Source organism: Lontra canadensis, unplaced genomic scaffold (genome assembly GCF_010015895.1).
Source record: "Lontra canadensis isolate GAN:19392208 unplaced genomic scaffold, GSC_riverotter_1.0 scaffold24, whole genome shotgun sequence".
In the NCBI taxonomy this organism is placed as follows: domain Eukaryota; kingdom Metazoa; phylum Chordata; class Mammalia; order Carnivora; family Mustelidae; genus Lontra; species Lontra canadensis.
In genome coordinates, this window is record NW_022631018.1 from 3,155,608 (window position 1) to 3,177,557 (window position 21,950).

Sequence of the window (21,950 nt, forward strand, 5' to 3'; positions counted from 1 at the left end):
ACTTTCTCATCTTCTCTCTTCCCAGTGGCAACAAAGTTATCAGCTAGCCCCAGAGAGGAGAGTTTTAGGGTAAAAAATTAATCACTGACCATGTGCTGATTATTAACTACCTGTTGAGGCAGAGATGACTCTACCGTTAACATAGATGTTATCTGAGAAGTGTGTGTGTTGGGTGGAGAGAATCCCCTGCTACTTCTTTCATCGCTAAATTGAGGCATTAGTAGCCTGTCTGTTCTGTGCTTTATTGGTTTTTTTTTTTTTTTGGTCAGGAAACAAACAGTCTTGTCCATTGTGCCCCAAGGAGAAATTCAGAGCTTGTAATAGTCATAAGCTTCGTCGTCACCTTCAAAATTTACACTGGAAAGTCTCAGTTGAATTTGAAGGTTAGTATTCTTGTGCTTGCTAAAAACCATATGTGTCAAGATTTAATAGAAGTTTTGGAATTTTATTGTGAATAAAATCAAATATTTTCCATTTAAAATTATGAGGGATTTAATGTCCTTTTAATGTATTTCTTAATAAATAGTTATGGAATTCTCTAGGCAATGGATGTATGTCGTAAGTGTAGTTTAGTTTAGCAAACATTTATTAAGCATCTGTTCTATACTGGGTATTTTGCTTGGCCCTGGGGCCACCATAACTTTTTGAACTATGTTTTAAAAAGTTAATACTTTTTCTTTTATGTTAGAGCAACTACCATCTGACACATAATTTTGAAAGTGTAGTAAATGCAAAACAAAATAAAATATCTAGTATGAATATAAAAAGACAATATCTTTTTTTCTGCTGATGGCTTAAAAAGATTAGAGTTAAAAAAAGTAGTAGGATTTAAAAAGAGTAGTGGGATATAAGATAAATATTTGAAATCGTAGTCTTTCTCTGTAGATAAATGAAAATTATAAAAAAGCTACCAATTACAGTAGTGACAAAAATGACATAATTTGGGGGACTGAATTTAATAAGAGGTCTCATAAAGAATAAAATTAAAGGACAAAAAATGAGATTTTACCAAGTTAAAAGACTTTTTAGATATAATGAATTATTAAGTTCTAAGAGTGAATTATGTGAATTAATACAGCATTTTTGGAAAGAGATCTGGCAACGTTTTTTAAATTTAAAAATTCACATATCTCTTGACCAGGTACTCCCTCTTTTGGGAGTAAAAGAATCAATTGATAAGGATAAATGTGTAAGAATATTCACTGCAGCATATACTTAGTGACAAAAACTTGAAACTAAAATAAAAACAGGTTGGTTGACTATAATAATGTGTATACATACCATGAAATATTATGCCACCATTGTAAAGAGTATATATTAGATCTATACTAGCTTATTTGGAAGGATTTCTATGAAAAACTGCTATTACATGTGTGTTGAGAGGAGAGTTTATGATACTTCATATGCATAAAAAAAAACTCTGCCCTCAAAGCCCTAAATATCCATCTTAAACATATGCATACTTGTATATGAATTTGTGAGCATAGGTGTTGCTAAATGTGGTTATCTGGAGTTTTAACCCCAGGAAAGAATTTTCTTGGTAGTATTGGTAAAAGGTTATCACTAGTCACTTAGAGAAAAGGGAATTAGAGACTAAATTAGAGGCCATCCTGTCTTTTATGTTTAATTATTTTTAAGAATGTACGTAAATCATGTCTTTTTATCAAAAAAGAAAGGTCTCATTTTAGTTAAAAAGTTCTTTTTGTATTCTTTATTTAAGTCATCGTTTAACCTTTAGGTTAGTCTTTGTCTTCCTGATTATTTTCATCTCTTAAATGGCTCATGGCATTTCTTTACTTTCTTAAGTACATTAAGTTGTTGGATTTTTTTTTCACATGGTGATGATCTGATACATGGCGAGTATCACAGGTTTTGTTTTAGCAAGCAGGTCTCAAAGTAATTTGCAAATATGTTTAAGGTAGAAGCAACAAGACCTGCTGAAGGAATAGAAGTAAGATGTGAGGGGAAAATAGCCAAGAATACGTGGGCCTGAGACTTGAACAGCTGTAAGAATGGTGGTATCCTTTACTGAGCAGAGAAGACTGCTTGAGGACCAGGTATGGGGGGAAAAGGCCAAGCCTGCAGATTTAGGCATGTGAACGTTTAGATGCATCTCCTGGAGATGTCAAGTAGCATGTCTAGATAAGAATTTTGAGTTTGGGGGAAAGGTTGGGGCTAGAGATACACGTTTGGGAATTGTCAGAATATAAATGGTATTTAAAGCCATGGATTGGATGGGATAGCCATAGAAGTACATATCAATGGAGAAAAAATAAGTTACTGCATCCTGGGATACTTCCATATGTACAAGTAAGAGAAACAATTAGATGCTAGGTATGAGAAGAAAGGAGCTGGAGATCACTTACAGTTAGGACAACTGGAAGGCATCATCATTCATTTAAAAAATAGAAAAGAGACCTGGTTCAAGAAGAAATGATATTTTTAGTCCTTGACAGATTTTGAAATACTGACCGGATAACCCAGTTGTACATCCTCAGCAAGCAATCAGAAAGAGAGATCTGGTCCTCAGAAAGGAGTTAGTAACTGTCGACCTAGAATTTGGAATTCCTTCCCCCAGGGGAGATAGTTGCAACCATAAAAGGCATTTAGCCTTTTATGTAGCCGTCAAGCCTATAGAAGAATCTGCTCTTTAGAGTGGAAGAGAGGGAAGAGGATGCATGAAGAAGGTTAAGAAGGATGAGAGAGAGCTAAGTGCCTTCTCATGAAGAAGAGGCTATGTAGCGGCAAGTGTATTATGAGGCAAAGAAGGTGAAGCCTAATAAAAAGTCACAATGTCAGAGAATAGATGATAAAATTGAGTCCCAAAGAAGCTAAATGACCAATCAAGGTAACACATAGTCTTGGCAGAACCAGAATTCAAACCTGGATATCCTACATTTGTTTTTGTACTATGTGTTATATAACAAATATATAAAACTAAGTCTCATTCAAATAAACTATGACCTTTTAAATAAGAATCCCAGTTATTCTTATAAAATAAAATTTGCTAATAATTTTTAATGGTAATTGAATATTTAATGAACTGATATGACAACCAGTGATTCTTCACTTTAGGTTACAGGATGTGCATCTGTCACTTACCTTGTCGACCAGTGAAACCAAACGTTATTGGAGAACAGGTAATCAAATGTGAGATTTATTTTTAAATTTAGCCCTCTTTAAAGAAAGCAGAATTTTTACGTGGCTTTAAGGCTGTGGGCACATTTGACAATGAGGTTTACTTTAAGATTTTGTGTCTGAGTGCTTTCAGATTATCATGGTAGGAAAAAAATATGAATTATATGAAAAAAAGAGTTACTGTATTGAACTTTTCATTTTTCAGTTTTTAATTTTATTCAGATAAATTTTTCTCTTGTGTTTTCAAAACAAAAGTTAACCTGTTTACTAATTTTGGAATGGAGAATTTAAATAAAAAGTAATATTTTTCTTTTAAAATAAATTGATTATGGGATAAGAGCCTTCAGTATCTGTGATTCGGTTAAATATCTTAGTATGTCAATTCATATTTACCTTCTCTATCCTCTTTTAATCTGTCAAAGGACAGAATTAAGAAACTTTCTGAAATCTTAATAATTGTTTAAAAGTACTAATGTCCCTTTTTAGATTACATTTAACTTTTGGGGAATAAAAACTACAAAATAGTTTTTTGTAGTACTATCCTGGATGCATATTAGCTTAAGAAGTCCTCATTATTAATTTTTTTGGGGGCCACTAAAAAGAATAAAGTGCTGGGGAGAAAAAAAACAAACATTTCTTAAGCAGGGGTCAGGACAATGGTTGGTCCATCAACCCTATCCAGGACATTTTGAATGAGATGACAACAGTACCAATGTGTAATGTTTTCACCTGTTCTTTACTTGCTGTTTGAGCCCAAGTAAATAGGAGGTAGAAGCTCTAAGGGTAAAAGGTATCAAAAGTAGAAAAAAGCCATTGGAATAATCTCTTTATTCTCAGCTAAATGAGAAATTACAAAGTGAAAATTTTTTACTAGGACTATTAGTCTTTTTATTACATTTCTAACATTCAGTGGTATGCCGAAACTAGCCCATATTTCTAGAAATCTTGAAAGTTGGTTGTTAAACATGGCCATCATTAAAAATTAAATTGTATAAATTTTAAAGTGAACAAATTATATTATAAACAAAGGTAATGAGTACTCCAATCTCATTATTTCCTATTACCTATTTTACTATTGTTGGCACCATATACATATATATGTATAACATGTATATAATATATTATATATTTATATTATATATTATATTTATTATATCTGCATGGCAGCCATGCTCTCTAGTAGGATATTACACATCTCTTCCCAAACTCACATTCAGTGATTTCCCATCAGTAGCTTGAAATCTGTCACAATTGTAGCTTTCCGTTGGCCGTGGTAGAGTACAAATACCACAGAAAGCTGCAAACAGTATAAATCAGGTCTTTATCTTCCTGAAAAAGAATTGTTACCTACTAATACAGTTCTGCTAATTTTATGCCATTTTTATAAGTGCTACTTATAGAAAATAGGGTACAGTTATATGCTGACTAGAATGAATGGGAAAAACAAAGTTGTGGTCTATTATAAAGTAAGTAAAAAGCAAACATAAATGTAGATAAGGAAGTAAAGATCCCTTTGAAGTCCCATGGCAATATTAATACTGTCTTCTACATCATTAAACTTGTGACACGCTAACATACTTAAATTTGCAATCTTAATAAACTTCTATTTCATTGTCTTAGTAACTTATCTGTACATTTAAATTAAATACTCTGTTTGATAGATATCCAGTAAAATGGGCGCCCATTATCATTGTATCATTTGTTCAGCAACAATCACCAGAAGGACCGATATGCTGGGACATGTTAGGCGACATGTGAATAAAGGAGAGACGAAATCCAGGTATATTGCTGGTAAGTTGAACAATCTCATTAACATATGTTGATAAGTAAATCCTTAAACAACATCGAGTTATTCTTTTCACACATCAGGGAGATAAAATACAGGGATTTAACCAAATCATTTTGTTAACTATTAATCCATTATGTCAGGTTTCATTTTCTTTCTGTAAGGCTCCCAACAACATTTAACTGTCCTCAGTTTAACAAATATATTTAATGTGGGTAGAAAAAGTGATTGATGCCAAAGTAAATATACATATATGTGTGTGTGTGTGTGTGTGTGTGTGTGTGTGTGTATTTATATATTTATTTATTTATTTATATAAGTCAGCCACCTAACTGACTGAGCCACCCAGGCACTCCTAAATATAGGTATCTTAACAGAAGATTATAGATAGCTATGTTATACTTACTGTTGAAAACACTGGAAAAAGGAGTTATATAAAGACCATTTATTATCCTGAAGTGATATCAGGTTATTAATAGCTTGTTATTAGTGAGGCAGCCCTTCTTAGGAAAAGAATTAATGGGACGCCTGGGTGGCTCAGTCGGTTAAGTGTCTGCCTTTGGCTCGGGTTATGATCTCAGGGTCCTGGGATCGAGTCCCACATTGAGCAACTTGCGCAGCAGGGAGCCTGCTTCTCCCTCTGCCTGCCCCTCCACCTGCTTGCACATGCATGTGCGCACTCTCTCTCTCTCTCTCTGACAAATAAATAAATAAAATCTTTTAAAAAAAAAAAAAGAATTAAGACCTCATGCCCTAAGGCATCCATTGTATGTAATGAATTAATTTCTCTCATATACATCTAGAATGGTTATTATGTACTTTTCTTTCAAGAATTGAAAAAAATAGTCACTGAAATAATTTTCTATAGAGCTTAATTGCTGGTAGAATCTGGTTTGAGAAAGGCTGATCTTGTGAGATAAGTCACATGCCACTTTGGTGGGTGTAGAAGAATATAAAAAACACTAGGGAATGTTAACTATGATTTGGCATTGTAAAAAGGGAAGTACAGTTGCCATGTAGTTAACGTTCCGATTTTAATACTATCAAGAAAGCCAAACACAGGGCGCCTGGGTGGTTCAGTGTGTTAAGCCTCTGCCTTCGGCTTGGGTCATAATCTCAGGGTCTCCTGGGATCAAGCCCCACATCAGGCTCCCTGCTCAGCGTGGAGCCTGCTTCCCCTCTCTCTCTGCCTGCCTCTCTGCCTACTTGTGATCTCTGTCAAATAAATAAATCTTAAAAAAAAAAAAAGAAAAAGAAAGCCAAACATAAAAAGACTCTATTTTTCCCCACACATAATATATATGTCTCATTCCTAAAATATTTAAAATATACATACACATATACATCAGTGGTTCATTTGGGCTTATAGCTAAATGATTCTAATATATACAAAATGTAAAATCTTTTTTTTACCCATTACTTTATACCCAATTTAATATAATTTTGTGTTTTACAGTTGTAGTTATAAGAAAGTGTTCTGAAAATCTAGCATGTTCTGGAAGTCTAGTGATTCTTTGTCATCCATGATGGCTTGTGGAATGAAACAGAGATACTAACTTTATAACCATTATATCACAGTAAGATATATTTAGCACCCAATCTATGTAAACACAGTATATTGGTTGATAAAGGCTTTTTAGGATTTTTTTTTTTTAAGATTTTATTGATTTGTCAGAGAGAGAAAGCGCACAAGCAGAGGGAGCAGCAGGCAGAGGGAGAAGCAGGCCTCCCACTGAGCGAGGAGCCCAATGTGGAACTCGATCCCAGGACCCTAGGATAATGATCTAAGCTGGAGGCAAACGCTTAAACTGACTGACCCACCCAGGAGTCCTGAATTTTTTTTCCCTAAATTTTGTTTTATTTTAAGCTTATTGTTCTTAGCTAGGGTTATAATACAGATACTTCGATGTTCAAGGCAGGTAAGATTTAACTTAATAAACTTTAATTCCCCAAATACTTAATTGAGTGCTACTCTTTCCTAGAGACAGTACTGAATAAATCAGTTTTGGGTTGTTTTTCTTTTTCCGTTATTTACTCAATTGATTACATTAACAAAATATTAAAATGAAAAGTTATTTCTTTTAATGTGTATTGTTTTGGATATTTAGAATTATTTTGTATTTCACTGGAAATCTTTTTTTTTTTTTTTCATTTTAGCTTCTGCAAAACCACCTAATGAAATTTTGAAAGAGGCAGACACAGATGTACAAGTTTGTCCTAACTATTCTATACCTCAAAAAACAGATTCCTATTTTAATCCCAAAATGAAACTAAACCGGTAAGATAAATTGGGAAAAGGATTATGGGATGTTTCAAATTATAACAAATGTACCTTCTCTTAATCTTATGTTCTAATACAGTGAAATTTAAAACTAGGTACAGAATGAAAGTCATCTGTTTTAGTATTTTCTTAGAATGATTGTTTTCTTTTATCCTACCAAACTCATTTTTTTCTCAGAGAGTAAAATAGTACTTTTGTGGGCAAGTTTTATTTATGAAATCATTATTCATGGTGAATGCTTGTTTATAGAACCCAACTAGATTGATAGTTTAATTTCACAAATGTTTACTTCTTATACTAAGGTAAGGAATATATTACTAGGTCTTCCTTTAAAACAGGTAGTACAGTAAATAGGAACCCCGATTCTCTCTCTCTTTTTTTTTTTTTTTTTTTGAGAGTGTGAGCCTGAGGTGGGGGAAGAGGCAGAGGGAGAGAGAGAGAGAGAATCCTAAGCAGGCTTCGTGCCCAGCTCTGAGCCCTGTGTGGGGCTGATCTCACAAACTTGAGATCATGACCTGAGCTGAAATCAAGAGTTGGATGCTTAACTAACTGAGCCACCCAGGCTCCCCATCTCACTATTCTTCAATAAAGTAAAATCTACAGTGATGAAGCCATGGTACAGTAAAATTATTTCAGATTATTATACTTTCTTTTAGGCAGCTAATATTCTGTACATTGGCTGCTTTGGCTGAGGAAAGAAAACCTTTAGAATGTCTAGATGCCTTTGGAGCCACTGGTAAGTAATGTTTTTTTTGGAACTCCACTTTAATTATCAGCTTTATGCAGTATCTTTTCTTAGAAAATTCATATGGGTATTCTATCTGGCAGAATATTTTGGCATAAAAAATTAAAGACCCAAAGTAAATATTTTTATTGTGGAAAAATTCCAATACATACAAAAGTAGACCATATAATAAATGAGTCCTTTGCTATCTATCACTCACTTCAAAAATTATCAACTTATGCTTGTTCTTGTAGCTATATCCCATGCACTTTTCCCTCATACCTCCTTCTACCATCCTCATCCCCATTATTTTGATACAAATCACTGATACGTCATTTGATCTGTAACTATTTCAGTTGGTTCTCTGAAAGATAAGGATTTTAAAAAAAAAAAACCATGATACCATTATCACATCTTAAAAAATTAAGTCAATATCAAATGTTTTAATATCAAATGTTAAATATGCCCAATTACCTGTTTTTTTTTTTAAATCAAGCAGGGATTCAAATAAAGACTATATATTTCATTGTTTGATATTTCTAAATCTCTTTTTAATCTATATTCACTTCCATCATTTTGTTTGTGTGTGATAATTATTTGTTGACAGGTAGCTTGTTTGCCTTATAGACTTTTCCAGAGTCTAGATTTTTGCTAATGGTATCTCCATGGTTTGTATAACATGTTCCTCTGTCCCCTGTATTTCTGTTAATTGGTAGTTGGATTTTCAGGTCTGATAAGTTTCAGATAGGGTGGTTTTTTTTTTCCCCCCAAGAATACTGGTTCATTACAATCAGGAAATACTTGATGTTTGGTTATCTCTCTTTTTTTGTGATATAATAAACTGCCTAGTCATTAGGCTGTGGGGTGAGGGGTAATTTTAAATACTGAGAACATTTTTCCCAAAAGAACTTAACAGTAAAGAAAAGATAATAGGGTAGAAAATTTCTAAGAAGTCACCTGAACGTAATTCAAGTCTTTCTTCTTATAGGTCATAGGAGTGTATTTTGGGGAAGTTTGTAGCAAAAGGATGATAGCAGGAATTAGCTCTCCTTTTTAAGTTCCTCTTTGTTGGAAAAGTAGTGGTTACAAGCAATTTAATATCTTGCATAATCTGATCCCAACCTACTTTTCCAAATTTAATTACCAGCATTTTCCCTTATCCAACCCTTTTTCTTTATTCTTTTTTCTTTGTCTTTTTTTTTTTTTTAATTACATTTAATCTATTTTACCCATTCCCCAACCCACCTCCCTTCTGGCAACCATCAATTTGTTCTCTGTATTTAAGAATCTGCTTTTTTTTTTCTTTGTTAATTTTGTTTCTTAAATTCCACATATGAGTGAAATTGTATTTGCCTTTCCCTGTCTATTTCACTTAGCATTATACTCTCTAGGTCCATCCATGTTGTTGCAGTTGGCCAAGATTTCATTCTTTTTTATGGCTGAATAATGTTCCATTGTGTATATGTACCTCTCTTCTTTATTCATCTATCAATAGATACTTGAGTTGCTTCTGTATCTTAGCTCTTGTAAATAATGCTGCAGTAAACATAGGGAAGCATGCATCTTTTTGAATTATTTTCATTTTCTTTGGGTAAATACCCAGTAGTAGAATTACTGGATCATATGGTAATTCTATTTTTATTTTTTTGAGGAAACTCCATACTGGTTCCCACAGTGGCTGCACCAATTTACACTCTCACTAACAGTGAGTGAGGGTTCATTTTTCTTTGCATCTTCACCAACACTTGTCTTTTTGATTCTAGCCATTCTCGTATGTGCAAGGGTGATATCTCATTGTTTTGATTTACATTTTACTCATGATTAGTGATATTGAGCATCTTTTCATGTGTCTGTTGGCCATCTGTATATCTTCTTTGGACTCTTAACCATCTTCATCCAATTCTTCCACCCTCTACCCTCCCCCTGCCCTACCTCTGGCAACCTACAAATCTGATCTGTTTCTATGAGTTTGGTTTTTTTAGAGTCCACATATAAGTGAGATCATACAGTATTTGTCTTTCTCTGACTTACTTCACTTAACATAGTGCCCCCAGTGGTCCATCCATGATGTCACAAGTGGCAGGATTTTCTTCCTTTTTATGGCTTAGTATTTTCTAGTGTGTATTTGCATATGTCACATTTCTTCATCCATCTCTGGACACTTAGGTTGTTTCCGTGTCTTGACTATTATAAATAATGCTGCAATGAACTACTCTTTTTTCACCTGAGATCATCAAAGCTAATGTCTGAGCTTTTCAGTCCTTTTGTGTAATGTTACCTTGTAAACTTGTATCAGTTCATAGCAGTCAGTTTGCATGCTTCCCCATCTCTAAAATGTGAATTAGAACTAATCACAGGCTTATTCTGAGAACCTGAATATATTTGTAAAGACCATGGCACATAGTGGATGTTAAATATTTACATTTATGAGACAATGAGTGGAGAAGATGGTCAATGTTTTTAGTACATAGAGGGTTTTCTAATACACAGTGGCTGGGCCTGTGGCACCTCTCCCATGTTGTAACAGATGTTGCTTGTGGCACTAATCCAGTAGGTCTAGAAAGCCTGTGAGGAAATGCTTTCTTGGTCTGAATTCTTGATCATTTGCTTACATGTACAAAGTTGTTCTGCTTAATTCACAATGATGCTGTTGTACAGTGTGTGAAAAATGTTAGTCCACTAAAGTTGTTTTCGTATTTTGGTGCATTAGGTAAACTTCAGCAGGAGGAGTTTCAGCTTCCCATCCCCCAGGCTGAGTAACTCCGCCCTTACTCATATTGTATGTTGGGTTTCTCTGTAAGATTTTGTTTGAAAAAAGCATTCCATTGTAAGAAATTTTAACAAAAGAAAACCTGTTCCCCCAAATAAAGAACAAACGTGATTATTTTATTTGACTAGGGGTTTCAGAAAAGTTTTAGAAGTATTAATGAAAATCTGTTAAACACATTTTGTGTGTGTATGGTAACTTTTCTTCAGAGGCTTTGTAGTGAGAAAGTAAAAAAAAAATTATTTATGACAATATTAAGATTTTGAAACAATATGGTTTTGGTTTTATAAAATATTTATTATTATATACTGTTTTATTCTTTAATTACTGTAATTTAAAATTCCTTTTCCTTCACATTTCTCCTAAGGGATAATGGGATTACAATGGGCAAAACATCTTGGAAGTGCAGTTAAGGTTACAATTAATGACTTGAATGAAAACTCTGTGACACTGATTCAGGAGAATTGCCATTTAAACAAATTGAAAGTGGTGGTGGACAGTAAGGAAAAGGAAGAGAGTGATGCTATTCTTGAAGAAGGAGAGGAAAACCTTGGTAATATTAAGGTGACCAAAATGGATGCCAATGTACTGATGCATCTGAGATCCTTTGATTTCATGTAAGTGGCAAAAAATTTGCTGTGTTACTTTGTTTGTGTGTGTGTGTGTGTGTGACTTTTTAAACTGGCCCAGATTTTTGGAGGGGGGATAAAAAGACTGTTGTTGTTTACTTATTTGCATTAATAGTTTTTTTCGTTGGCATAAGAAATGCAATAAGAACATTTTCTAGCATTTGAAATACAATTCCTAGGCATGACAGTTTTCCTATAAGCCTGATTCATTTTTATATGTGATGTATCATGTGATCATTTTATTACTTAATTTAAAAACAGGACTGTATATTTAAAACAGATTTGTAAAGTACTTTTGAATCCATGGTATTTTTTCATTAGACTTAATGACAGTGGTATCATTTTGATTACTAGTATGATTTTAAATAAATGTATATTCTTTCTCATTTTAGACATCTAGACCCTTTTGGAACATCCGTGAACTATCTAGATTCTGCGTTCAGAAATATAAGAAACCTTGGCATTGTGTCAGTGACTTCTACAGATATCAGTTCTTTATACGCCAAGGCACAGCATGTTGCCCGGCGTCACTACGGCTGTAATATTGTCCGAACTGAGTATTACAAGGAACTAGCAGCCAGAATTGTTGTAGCTGCAGTGGCAAGGTACCATACTGGCAACAACATACCTCATATGTTTGGTTATATGACAGAGATAATATTACAAAAAGTGCCAGTTGCATTTTTCAAAATATGCACGAAGTCCAAATTCTGTATTCATGTCTAGAATCTTGATTTGTTTGGTAATCTTATGTTTCTTTTATAGTTAGATTTAAAAGTTTTGTCCCTAAAATAGTTTACTCTCCAATTAAAAGTTTTATTAAAATAAAGTAGTTTAAGGAAGAAGAGATAAAAATGAAAGTAAACCTTCAAATCAGTTATTTTTTTAACAATGTAGGTTAGATGGAGGATAGCACCGTGAAAATAAAAAGCAAAGGCTGTTTTTAGATTTACAAAAAATCGGGAAGGGGTGGTTTTATATTTATTTATTTATTTTTAAGTAGGCTCCATGCTGGGCATGGAGCTCCCAACACAGGGCTTGAACTGAAGATGCTGAGATTGAGACCTAACCTTAGATCAAGAGTAAGACACTTAACTGATTAGACACCTAGGTGCCCCGAAAAATTTTTGGGTTTTTTATTTGTCATTGTTTTTAAGATTTTATTTATTTGTTTGTTTGTTTATTTTAGAGAGGTGGTAGGGAGAGAGTTCAAGCAGGGGGAAGAGCAGAGGGAGAAAAAAATCTCAAGCAGACTCTGCACCAAATATGGAGCCCAATGCGGGGCTCAATCCCATGACCCTGAGATCATGACCTGAGCCAGAATCGAAAGTTGGAGCTCAACCAACTGAGCCACCTCAGCACCCCAAAAATCGTTATATGTCTGTTTCATCTCCTTTCTTTACATAGTTTGAATAAAATAATGGCTTATGGGGTACCTGGCTAGCTCAGTTGATGGGGCATGTAACTCTTGATCTCAGAATTGTTGAGTTCAAGCTTTGGGTGTAGAGATTACTAAAACAAAAATAAAAATAAACATAAATTTTAAGTGATGGTTTGTAAACCTGATTCTGCAAAATGATCTTACTTATAAAACAAAAAGTTCTGTTTTTCATCAGGATTTCTAAGGAGTTAAAGAAAGGCTTTTTTTTTTTTTTTAAGCTTTTTATTTATTTGACAGACAGAGATCACAAGTAGGCAGAGAGACAGGCAGAGAGAGGAAGGGAAGCAGGCCTGCCAAGCAGAGAGCCCGATGTGGGGCTCAATCCCAGGACCCTGGGATCATGACCCGAGCCAAAGGCAGAGACCTAACCCACTGAGCCACCCAGACGCCCCCCCTTTTTTTTTGAGCACCCACTTTATTCAGAATATTATGCTTGAAGAATAGTATAATATTATATAAATTGAACCTGAGAATATAGCTAATGCATGATCAGCCAGTTCATTCACTAGCCTCAACATTGGATTCACAACATTTAGAATGAAGTTCCTACCTCAACATAATACAGATTATTAGGCTTCATATACCTTTGCCAGTATTTCTAATTATTGGAAAACTCTGATATCCAGTGTGTGTACATGCTAAGGACCTATTGTGTATACTTAGAAATGTTTATAACATAATATCAACAAATTGAAATTAATACACATGAACTGAATTTAGTATATATAACTGCAGAGGGAAAACTAAGTACATAAATGGTATATCAATTAGAATTTAATCCAGAAGTCTATAAAATTAATAGTGGCAAAAACTTCACCTGTTCATTTTTCACTGAGCATTCAGCACATACCAACCTGCATGTAGTTAGTCCTCAATAATCATTGTTTGGAAGAACTGTTATAGAAAAAAGTAGGTAAAAAGAAAAAAGGGTGGTGGTGAGGACAAGAAAAAAAGTGACACTGAAAATCAGAGGGTGTAGTCTTATGAGAGGATACCATAATGGAAAATGTCTAGTTATTGAAGATTCTCCCAAGCATCCTTTATTACCTGTGTTTCAGTTTGTGTAAAAGTTACAGTAATGATCTTTTAAAAACACTACTATAAAGAATTGAACTGTCCAAAAAAAAAAAGTGGAACTTTCCTTATTTTCCCATAACCCATCCATGGTTTCCTGTCCAGGTTAGTATTGTCAGTATAATGCCAAACAAAGAAAAATGATAAGCCCCCAAAATAACTTTAAAAATTTCTTTCCAGAGCTGCAGCCCGATGTAACAAAGGCATTGAAGTACTCTTTGCAGTGGCTCTGGAACATTTTGTGTTGGTTGTTGTGAGAGTTTTGAGGGGGCCTACCTCTGCAGATGAAACAGCCAAGAAGATTCAGTACCTGATCCATTGTCAGTGGTGTGAAGAGAGAATTTTTCAGAAGGATGGTAATATGGTAGAAGGTAAATTCAAGTTTCTCTTGACTGTATATTGTGCTTATGTATAAGCCTCCAATGAATAAGTCTTTATCACATCCCTAATTACACATATTGTTGTCCTTTGATTTTAAAGATTACAGTGCTAACTTTATTTCCTATACTGGATTTCCTTTCATCAACAGACAAGACATTCGTGTGAGTTTATTAAAGTTATTTACTCATGCTGTACAATTTATGCTCTCTAGCTCTGCCCTCTATTGAAACATCTAGAAATAACTTAGTTTCCACTGTCACTAATTTTAGGAACATAAGTCAGATGACCTCTTTGTCTAGGGTGTTTCAAATCACTAATTTTATAAAAGTAATTATCATGTTTCTGGCTTAATATAAAAACCATCAGTTATAAAATTCCTTCAGTAAACATTTACTGAGCCTCTACTATATGCCAGGCATGGGGATCAAAGAAAAAGATGAGGCTTATGCCCTCCTAGAGTTGTTTCTCTTTTGCTTTTCTGGGGCATAGAAATAGATGTCCATTGTTCTCTGTTAGATTCTTGGCATGTTTTAATATGGATTTTTAAGAACTCTTACTAGAGTTTAACCCTTGTGATATGAGTTGCAAGTATTTTTTCCTCTTGTGACTTCACTTGACATCTGTTGTTGTTGGTTTTTGTGTTTTTTTTAATCTTTCATGTGGAGAAGTTTTTTGTTGTTGCTGTTTTAAAGTTAATTTAGTTTTCTTTTATGTATTCTGGATTTTGTCTGTAGTTAGAATTTTTGTGTTTCTATATTCAGGGTAGGTTATGTTTTATTGAATAATTCACCTTTCTCCTAATATGAGAATACCATCTCTTATACTGAAGAATATATTTGAGTTTCTTCCTGGATTTTCTCTTCTGTTCCATGGTTGAATATCTATTCATACACGTTTACCACACTGTTTTGATTACAGAGGATTTTTAGTGTTTAATACCTGTTACAGCAGTCCGTTTTCAAAGCTCTGTTTTCAGAGTGTTCCTGATATGGGATCTTCCTTTTCTCTTAGTAAAAGAGTAAATAAAAGGGGGAGTGGGGTATGGAGTGGGTGGTTGGGTTATGAACATTGGGGAGGGTACGTGCTATGGTGAGTGCTGTGAAGTGTGTAAGCCTGATGATTTACAGATCTATACCCCTGGGGCAAATAATACATTATATGTTAATTAAAAAAATTTTTAAATTTTAAAATAAAAAATAAAAACTGTACTGACTAATAAAGGAAAATAACTGACCAAAAAAAAAAAAAAGAGTAAATAAAGAGGCCAGCTAGTATTTTAATTTTATTAAATTAAGGAGGATAGATACTGTTGTGATTTTAAAATTTCCTAATAACCTAGTATGCTTTTCATTTGTGCAAATACTTTTGCTATAGTATTAATTGCTAGTGAGAATGGAAGGCATCCTGTCGCGTTCCTTTTAGTTCTCTTTAGTGCTTTCTGAGTCAACCATGGGTCTGAGATACCTATCATTTTTTTATGTTAAGAAAGTATCCTTCATTTCCAGTTGTATTGTATTTTAGCATGATGCTGAATTTTGTCATGTATTTTAGCACCTGTGGAGATGATTATGTGGTATTTCTTCTTAGGTCTATTGGTTTGATTAATTGTAATAAAATTTTCCAGTATTGAACCATTCTGCCTTTCTAGAATAAACAACTCTGTCAGGAAGTATTTTCTTAAGATAGATTCTGTTTGCTAAGTTTTAAAATTTTGTTTTAGTATTCATAAATGAGATGGTGTATAGTTTCCCTTTTTAGGATTATTTTGATTGGGCTTTGAAATCTGTTTAAACTTCAAAGGAATTTAGAGTTTGGCCCTTTTTTTTTTCCAGTGGTTGGGTACAGACAGGATAGCTTTAGCTTTTCTGAATTATTTACATAGAGTTGAGCCAAGTGGTATCTAATGGTTTTTTTTTTCCCCCCTTGGTTTCTGTGGTTATCTTCTCTTTTTTAAATTTTTAACACTTGTCCTTTCTGCCTTTTCTCTTGACTGCTTCAGATACTGGTTTATCTGTCCTATTGTTGTTCATTTATTATCTTTCTTAATCTTTTACTTTTGTAGTAGTGAATAAGTATTCCAAAATTTGAATTGTTTTGGGTTTTAAGTAGTTTGATTTCTTGGCATTATAAATGAGGTAATCAGCCTCCCATTTTCCATTTTCCCTTCCTAATTTGTGTTCATTATAGCATTTATATGTTGGTAGAATATGTAACATTGATATTTTATCTTGCCAATAAAATCTATACATTAAATGTGTTTAGTACTCATCATCACTTTTTTTTGCCATATTTCTTAAATCATCTCTTAGTTTGAGAAATCTGACTTTGAGTTTAGTAAAGAGGGTTCATGGGCAAAATACTCCTTGATTTCTTGCATGTTTAAAACTCACTGCCCATTGCCTTTATACTTAAAAAGTTTAGAGTTTCTTTGAGTTCCTACCTTGTAAAAGATTTTATATTGTCATCTGTCACTGAATATTAGTGCAAATATTCCTTCTTTTATGTGACATTATTTTGCCTGGCTGCCCAAAGAAATATTAACTTTTGAAGTCCAGTAACTTTACTAGGGTATAGCTTTTTAGGATAAGTTTTCCTAAATCATGGTGTACCCCTTCAGAATTTCAAATCATCTTTCATTTCAAGAGGATTTTCTTAAATATTTATTTAATTCTGATATTTGTCTTGCCTTTGTATTATTATGCCTATGATAGATCTCCTCAGCCTGTCTTTAACTATCATTTTATCTCCAGAAATGTTCAGACAGATTTGTAATTGTTTTATCTTCTTCATCTATGACCCTTTTACCATTATGAAATGTCCATCTTTATCTCTCCGGTATTTACCTGAACGGATATATTATCTAATATTAATATAAACACCACCTTGTAGTTACTATTGACATAATATTTTTCTCATCCTATTACTTTCAATCCATAAATGTCTTCTTGGATCTTACTTTTTTATCCATTCTCATCATGTCTGCTTTTTGAGGAGAGTTTTAGACAGTTCCTACTAAATGTCATTATTGAAATGGTTGACTTTGTCAGCTCTTTTGCTATTTGTTTTTATGTCTTTTCTGCCTATTTCTTGTTCTGTTTCACCTTTGTTGCCTTTTTAAATCTTAGACATTTTTAGTGTGTCATTTTAATTCCTCTGCTGATTTTTTTGCTATATATTTTTCAGTTGTTTTCTTAATGGTTTCTCCAGGGATTATAGTATGCACCTTTAACTTACTTGAACTACCTCAGGTTAATATTGACTGAAGACTGGCAAAAGCTAGCAACTTTGCGCTAATGTAATTCTATTTTTCTCTTCCCATGTAGGCTATTTTTGCCATATGTTAATTATATATATAGTGACCCAATCCAACAATATAGTATTTATTTTTAAAATATTCTTACGATTTTCAAAGAATTTAAGACAGGAGAAGTGAGAATACACACACACACACACACACACACACACACACACACACACACATATATATATCTGTTATAGTTACCCACATAATTGCCTTTCCAGTGCTCTTTAGTCCTAACTTTGGATTCTAGTTACTCTATTTCATTTCCTTTCAACCTAAAGAACCTACTTTAATATTTCTGTAACAAACTCTCCCACTTTTTACTTATCTGGTGATATCTTTATTTCACCTTCCTTTTTTTTATTAATTATTTTTATTAACATGTAATGTACTATTTGCCCCAGGGGTACAGGTCTGTGAATCATCAGGCTTACACACTTCACAGCACTCACCACAGCACATACCCTCCCCAATGTCCATAACCCAAGAATGCTTTGCATACCCTCCTACCCCCAGGAACCCTCAGTTTGTTTTCTGAGATTACGAGTCTCTTACGGTTTGTCTCCCTCCCAATCCCATCTTGTTTCATTTATTCTTTTCCTACCCCCCAAACCCCCCATATTGCCTCTCAACTTCATCATATCAGGGAGATCATATGATAATTGTCTTTCTCTGATTGACTTATTTCACTCAGCATAATACCCTCTAGTTCCATCTACGTCATTGCAAATGGCAAGATTTCATTTCTTTTGATGGCTGCATAGTATTCCATTGTGTATATATACCACATCTTCTTTATCCATTCATCTGTCGTTGGACATCTAGGTTCTTTCCATAGTTTGGCTATTGTGGACATTGCTGCTATAAACATTCGGGTGCACATGCCCCTTCAGATCACTACATTTGTATCTTTAGGGTAAATACCCAGTAGTGCTATTGCTGGGTCATAAGGTAGCTCTATTTTCAACTTTTTGAGGAACCTCCATGCTGTTTTCCACAGTGATTGCACCAACCTGCATTCCCATCAACAGTGCAGGAGGGTTCCCCTTTCTCTGCATCCTTTCCAACATCTGTCGTTTCCTGACTTGTTAATTTTAGCCATTCTGATTGGTGTGAGATGGTATCTCATTGTGGTTTTGATTTGTATTTCTCTGATGCTGAGTGATGTTGAGCATTTTTTCATGTGTCTCTTGACCATTTGGATGTCTTCTTCACAGAAATGTCTGTTCATGTCCTCTGCCCATTTCTTGATTGGACAATTTGTTCTTTGGGTGTTGAGTTTGATAAGTTCTTTATAGATTTTGGATACTGGCCCTTTATCTGATATGTCATTTGTCAATATCTTCTCCCATTCTGTCAGTTGTCTTTTGGTTTTGTTGACTGTCTCCTTTGCTGTGCAAAAATTTTTGATCTTGATGAAGTCCCAATAGTTGATGTTGCCCTGCTTCCCTTGCCTTTGGCGATGTTCCTAGGAAGAAGTTGCTGCGTCTGAGGTCGAAGAGGTTGCTGCCTGTGTTCTCCTCCAGGATTTTGATGGATTCATTTATCACACTGAGGTCTTTCATCTATTTTGAGTCTATTTTTATGTGTGTTGTAAGGAAATGGTCCAGTTTCATTTTTCTGCATGTGGCTGTCCAATTTTCCCAACACCTTTTATTGAAGAGACTGTCTTTTTTCCATTGGACATTCTTTACTGCTTTGTGGAAGATGAGTTCACCATAGAGTTGAGAATCTATTTCTGGGCTCTCTATTCTGTTCCATTGATCTATATGTCTGTTTTTATGCCAGTACCATACTGTCTTGATGATGACAGCTTTGTAATAGAGCTTCAAGTCTGGAATTGTGATGCCACCAACTTTGGCTTTCTTTTTCAACATTCCTCTGGCTATTCAGGGTCTTTTCTGATTCCATATAAATTTTAGGATTATTTGTTCCATTTCTTTGAAAAAAATCGATGGTATTTTTAATAGGGATTGAATTAAACATGCAGATTGCTTTAGGTAGCATAGGCATTTTCACAGTATTTGTTCTTCCAATCCACGAGCATGGAACGCTTTTCCAATTCTTTGTGTCTTCCTCAATTTCTTTCATGAGTACTTTGTAGTTTTTTTAATACAGAGTCTTTGCCTCTTTGGTTAGGTTTATTTTATTCCTAGGTATCTTATGGTTTTGGTTGCAATTGTAAATGGGATCAACTCCTTAATTTCTCTTTCTTCTGTCTTGTTGTTGGTGTATAGAAATGCAACTGATTTCTGTGCATTGATTTTATATCCTGACACTTTACTGAATTCCTGTACAAGTTCTAGCAGTTTTGGAGTGGAGTCTTTTGGATTTTCCACATAAAGTATCAGATTGTCTGCAAAGAGTGATAGTTTGATTTCTTTGCTGATTTGGATGCCTTTAATTTCTTTTTGTTGTCTGTTTGCTGAGGCTAGGACTTCTAGTGCTATGTTGAATAGCAGTGGTGATAGTGGACATCCCTGCCATGTTCCTGATCTTAGTGGAAAAGCGCTCAGTTTTTCCCCATTGAGAATGATATTCGCTGTGGGTTTTTCATAGATGGCTTTGATGATACTGAGGTATGTACCCTCTATCCCTACACTTTGAAGAGTTTTGATCAAGAAAGGATGCTGTACTTTGTCAAATGCTTTTTTAGCATCTATCAAGAGTATCATATGGTTCTTGTTCTTTCTTTTATTAATGTATTGTATCATAGTGATTGATTTGCAGATTTTGAACCAACCTTGCAGCCCTGGAATAAATCCCACTTAGTTGTGGTGAATAATCCTTTTAATGTACTGTTGGATCCTATTGGCTAGTATTTTGTGAGAATTTTTGCATCTGTGTTCATCAAAGATATTGGTCTATAATTCTCTTTTTTGATGGGGTCTTTGGTTTTGGGATCAAGGTCATGCTGGCCTCATAAAATGAGTTTGGAAGTTTTCCTTCCATTTCTATTTTTTGGAAGAGTTTCAGGAGAATAGGAATTAATTCTTCTTTAAATGTTTGGTAGAATTCCTCTGGGAAGCCATCTGGCCCTGGGCTCTTGTTTTTTGGGAGATTTTTGATGACTGCTTCAATCTCCTTACTGGTTATGGGTCTGTTCAGGTTTTCTGTTTCTTCCTGGTTCAGTTTTGGTAGTTTATATGTCGCTAGGAATGCATCCATTTCTTCCAGATTGTCAAATTTGCTGGCATATAGTTGCTCATAATATGTTCTTACAATTGTTTGTATTTCTTTGGTGTTGGTTGTGATCTCTCCTCTTTCATTCATGATTTTATTTATTTGGGTCCTTTCTCTTTTCTTTTTGATAAGGGGTTTATAATTCTTACTAATTCTTTCAAAGAACCAGCTCTTAGTTTCAATGATTTGTTCTATTGCCCTTTTGGTTTCTATTTCATTGATTTCTGCTCTGATCTTTATTATTTCTCTTCTTTTGCTGGGTTTAGGCTTTCTTTGTTCTTTCTCCAGCATCTTTAGGTGTAAGGCTAGGTTGGGTACTTGAAACATTTTTTGTTTCTGAGAAAGGCTTGTATGGCTATATACTTTCCTCTCAGGTCTGCCTTTGCTGTGTCCCACAGATTTTGAACAGTTGTGTTTTCATTTTCATTTGTTTCCATTAATTTTTTCAATTCTTCTTTAATTTCCTGGTTGACCCATTCATTCTTTAGTAGGATGTTCTTTAGCCTCCATGTGTTTCCAACTTTCTAGCTTCTAGCTTTGAGTTCTAGCTTCAGAGCATTGTGGTCTGAAAATATGCAGGGAATGATCCCAATCTTTTGGTACTGATTGAGACCAGATTTGTGACCCAGGATGTAATCTATTCTGGAAAATGTTCTATGTGCACTAGAGAAGAATGTGTGTTTTGTTGCCTTGGGATGGAATGTTCTGAATATATCTGTAATGTCCATTTGGTCCATTGTGTCATTTAAAGCTTTTATTTCCTTGTTGATCTTTTGCTTGGATGATCTGTCCATTTCAGTGAAGGGGGTGTTAAAGTCCCCTACTATTATTGCATTATTATCAATGTGTTTCTTTGATTTTGTTATTAATTGGTTTACATAGTTGGCTGCTCCCATGTTAGGGGCATAGATATTTAAAATTGTTAGGCCTTCTTGTTGGACAGACCCTTCAAGTATGATATAGTGTCCTTCCTCATCTCTTATTATAGTCTTTGGCTTAAAATCTAATTAATCTGATATAAGGATTGCCACCCCAGCTTTCTTCTGATGTCCATTAGCATAGTACATTGTTTTCTACCCCATCACTTTAAATCTGGAGGTGTCTTCGGGTCTAAAATGAGTTTCTTGTAGGCAGCATATTGATGGGTTTTGTTTTTTTTTCCCCATTCTTTTGATTGGTGCATTTAGCCCATTTACATTCAGGGTAACTATTGAGAGATATGAATTTGGTGCCATTGTATTGCCT

General features: G+C 34.3%; 1 protein-coding gene across 2 annotated transcripts in view; it reads left to right on the top strand.

Annotated features, from left to right (window-relative positions):
* TRMT1L (tRNA methyltransferase 1 like) overlaps positions 1–21,950 on the top strand; it is a 52,920-nt gene that overhangs the window by 5,927 nt on the left and 25,043 nt on the right. Inside the window, exons 3-11 of one of the 2 annotated variants that reach the window (XM_032862634.1) lie at positions 270–383; positions 3,076–3,140; positions 4,800–4,929; positions 7,082–7,202; positions 7,862–7,941; positions 11,064–11,313; positions 11,718–11,930; positions 14,021–14,211; positions 14,321–14,382. In XM_032862634.1, the coding sequence (XP_032718525.1) occupies positions 270–383; positions 3,076–3,140; positions 4,800–4,929; positions 7,082–7,202; positions 7,862–7,941; positions 11,064–11,313; positions 11,718–11,930; positions 14,021–14,211; positions 14,321–14,382 (1,226 nt within the window). The remainder of the gene's footprint in view (positions 1–269; positions 384–3,075; positions 3,141–4,799; positions 4,930–7,081; positions 7,203–7,861; positions 7,942–11,063; positions 11,314–11,717; positions 11,931–14,020; positions 14,212–14,320; positions 14,383–21,950) is intronic. The other variant, XM_032862633.1, reaches the window with a different exon arrangement.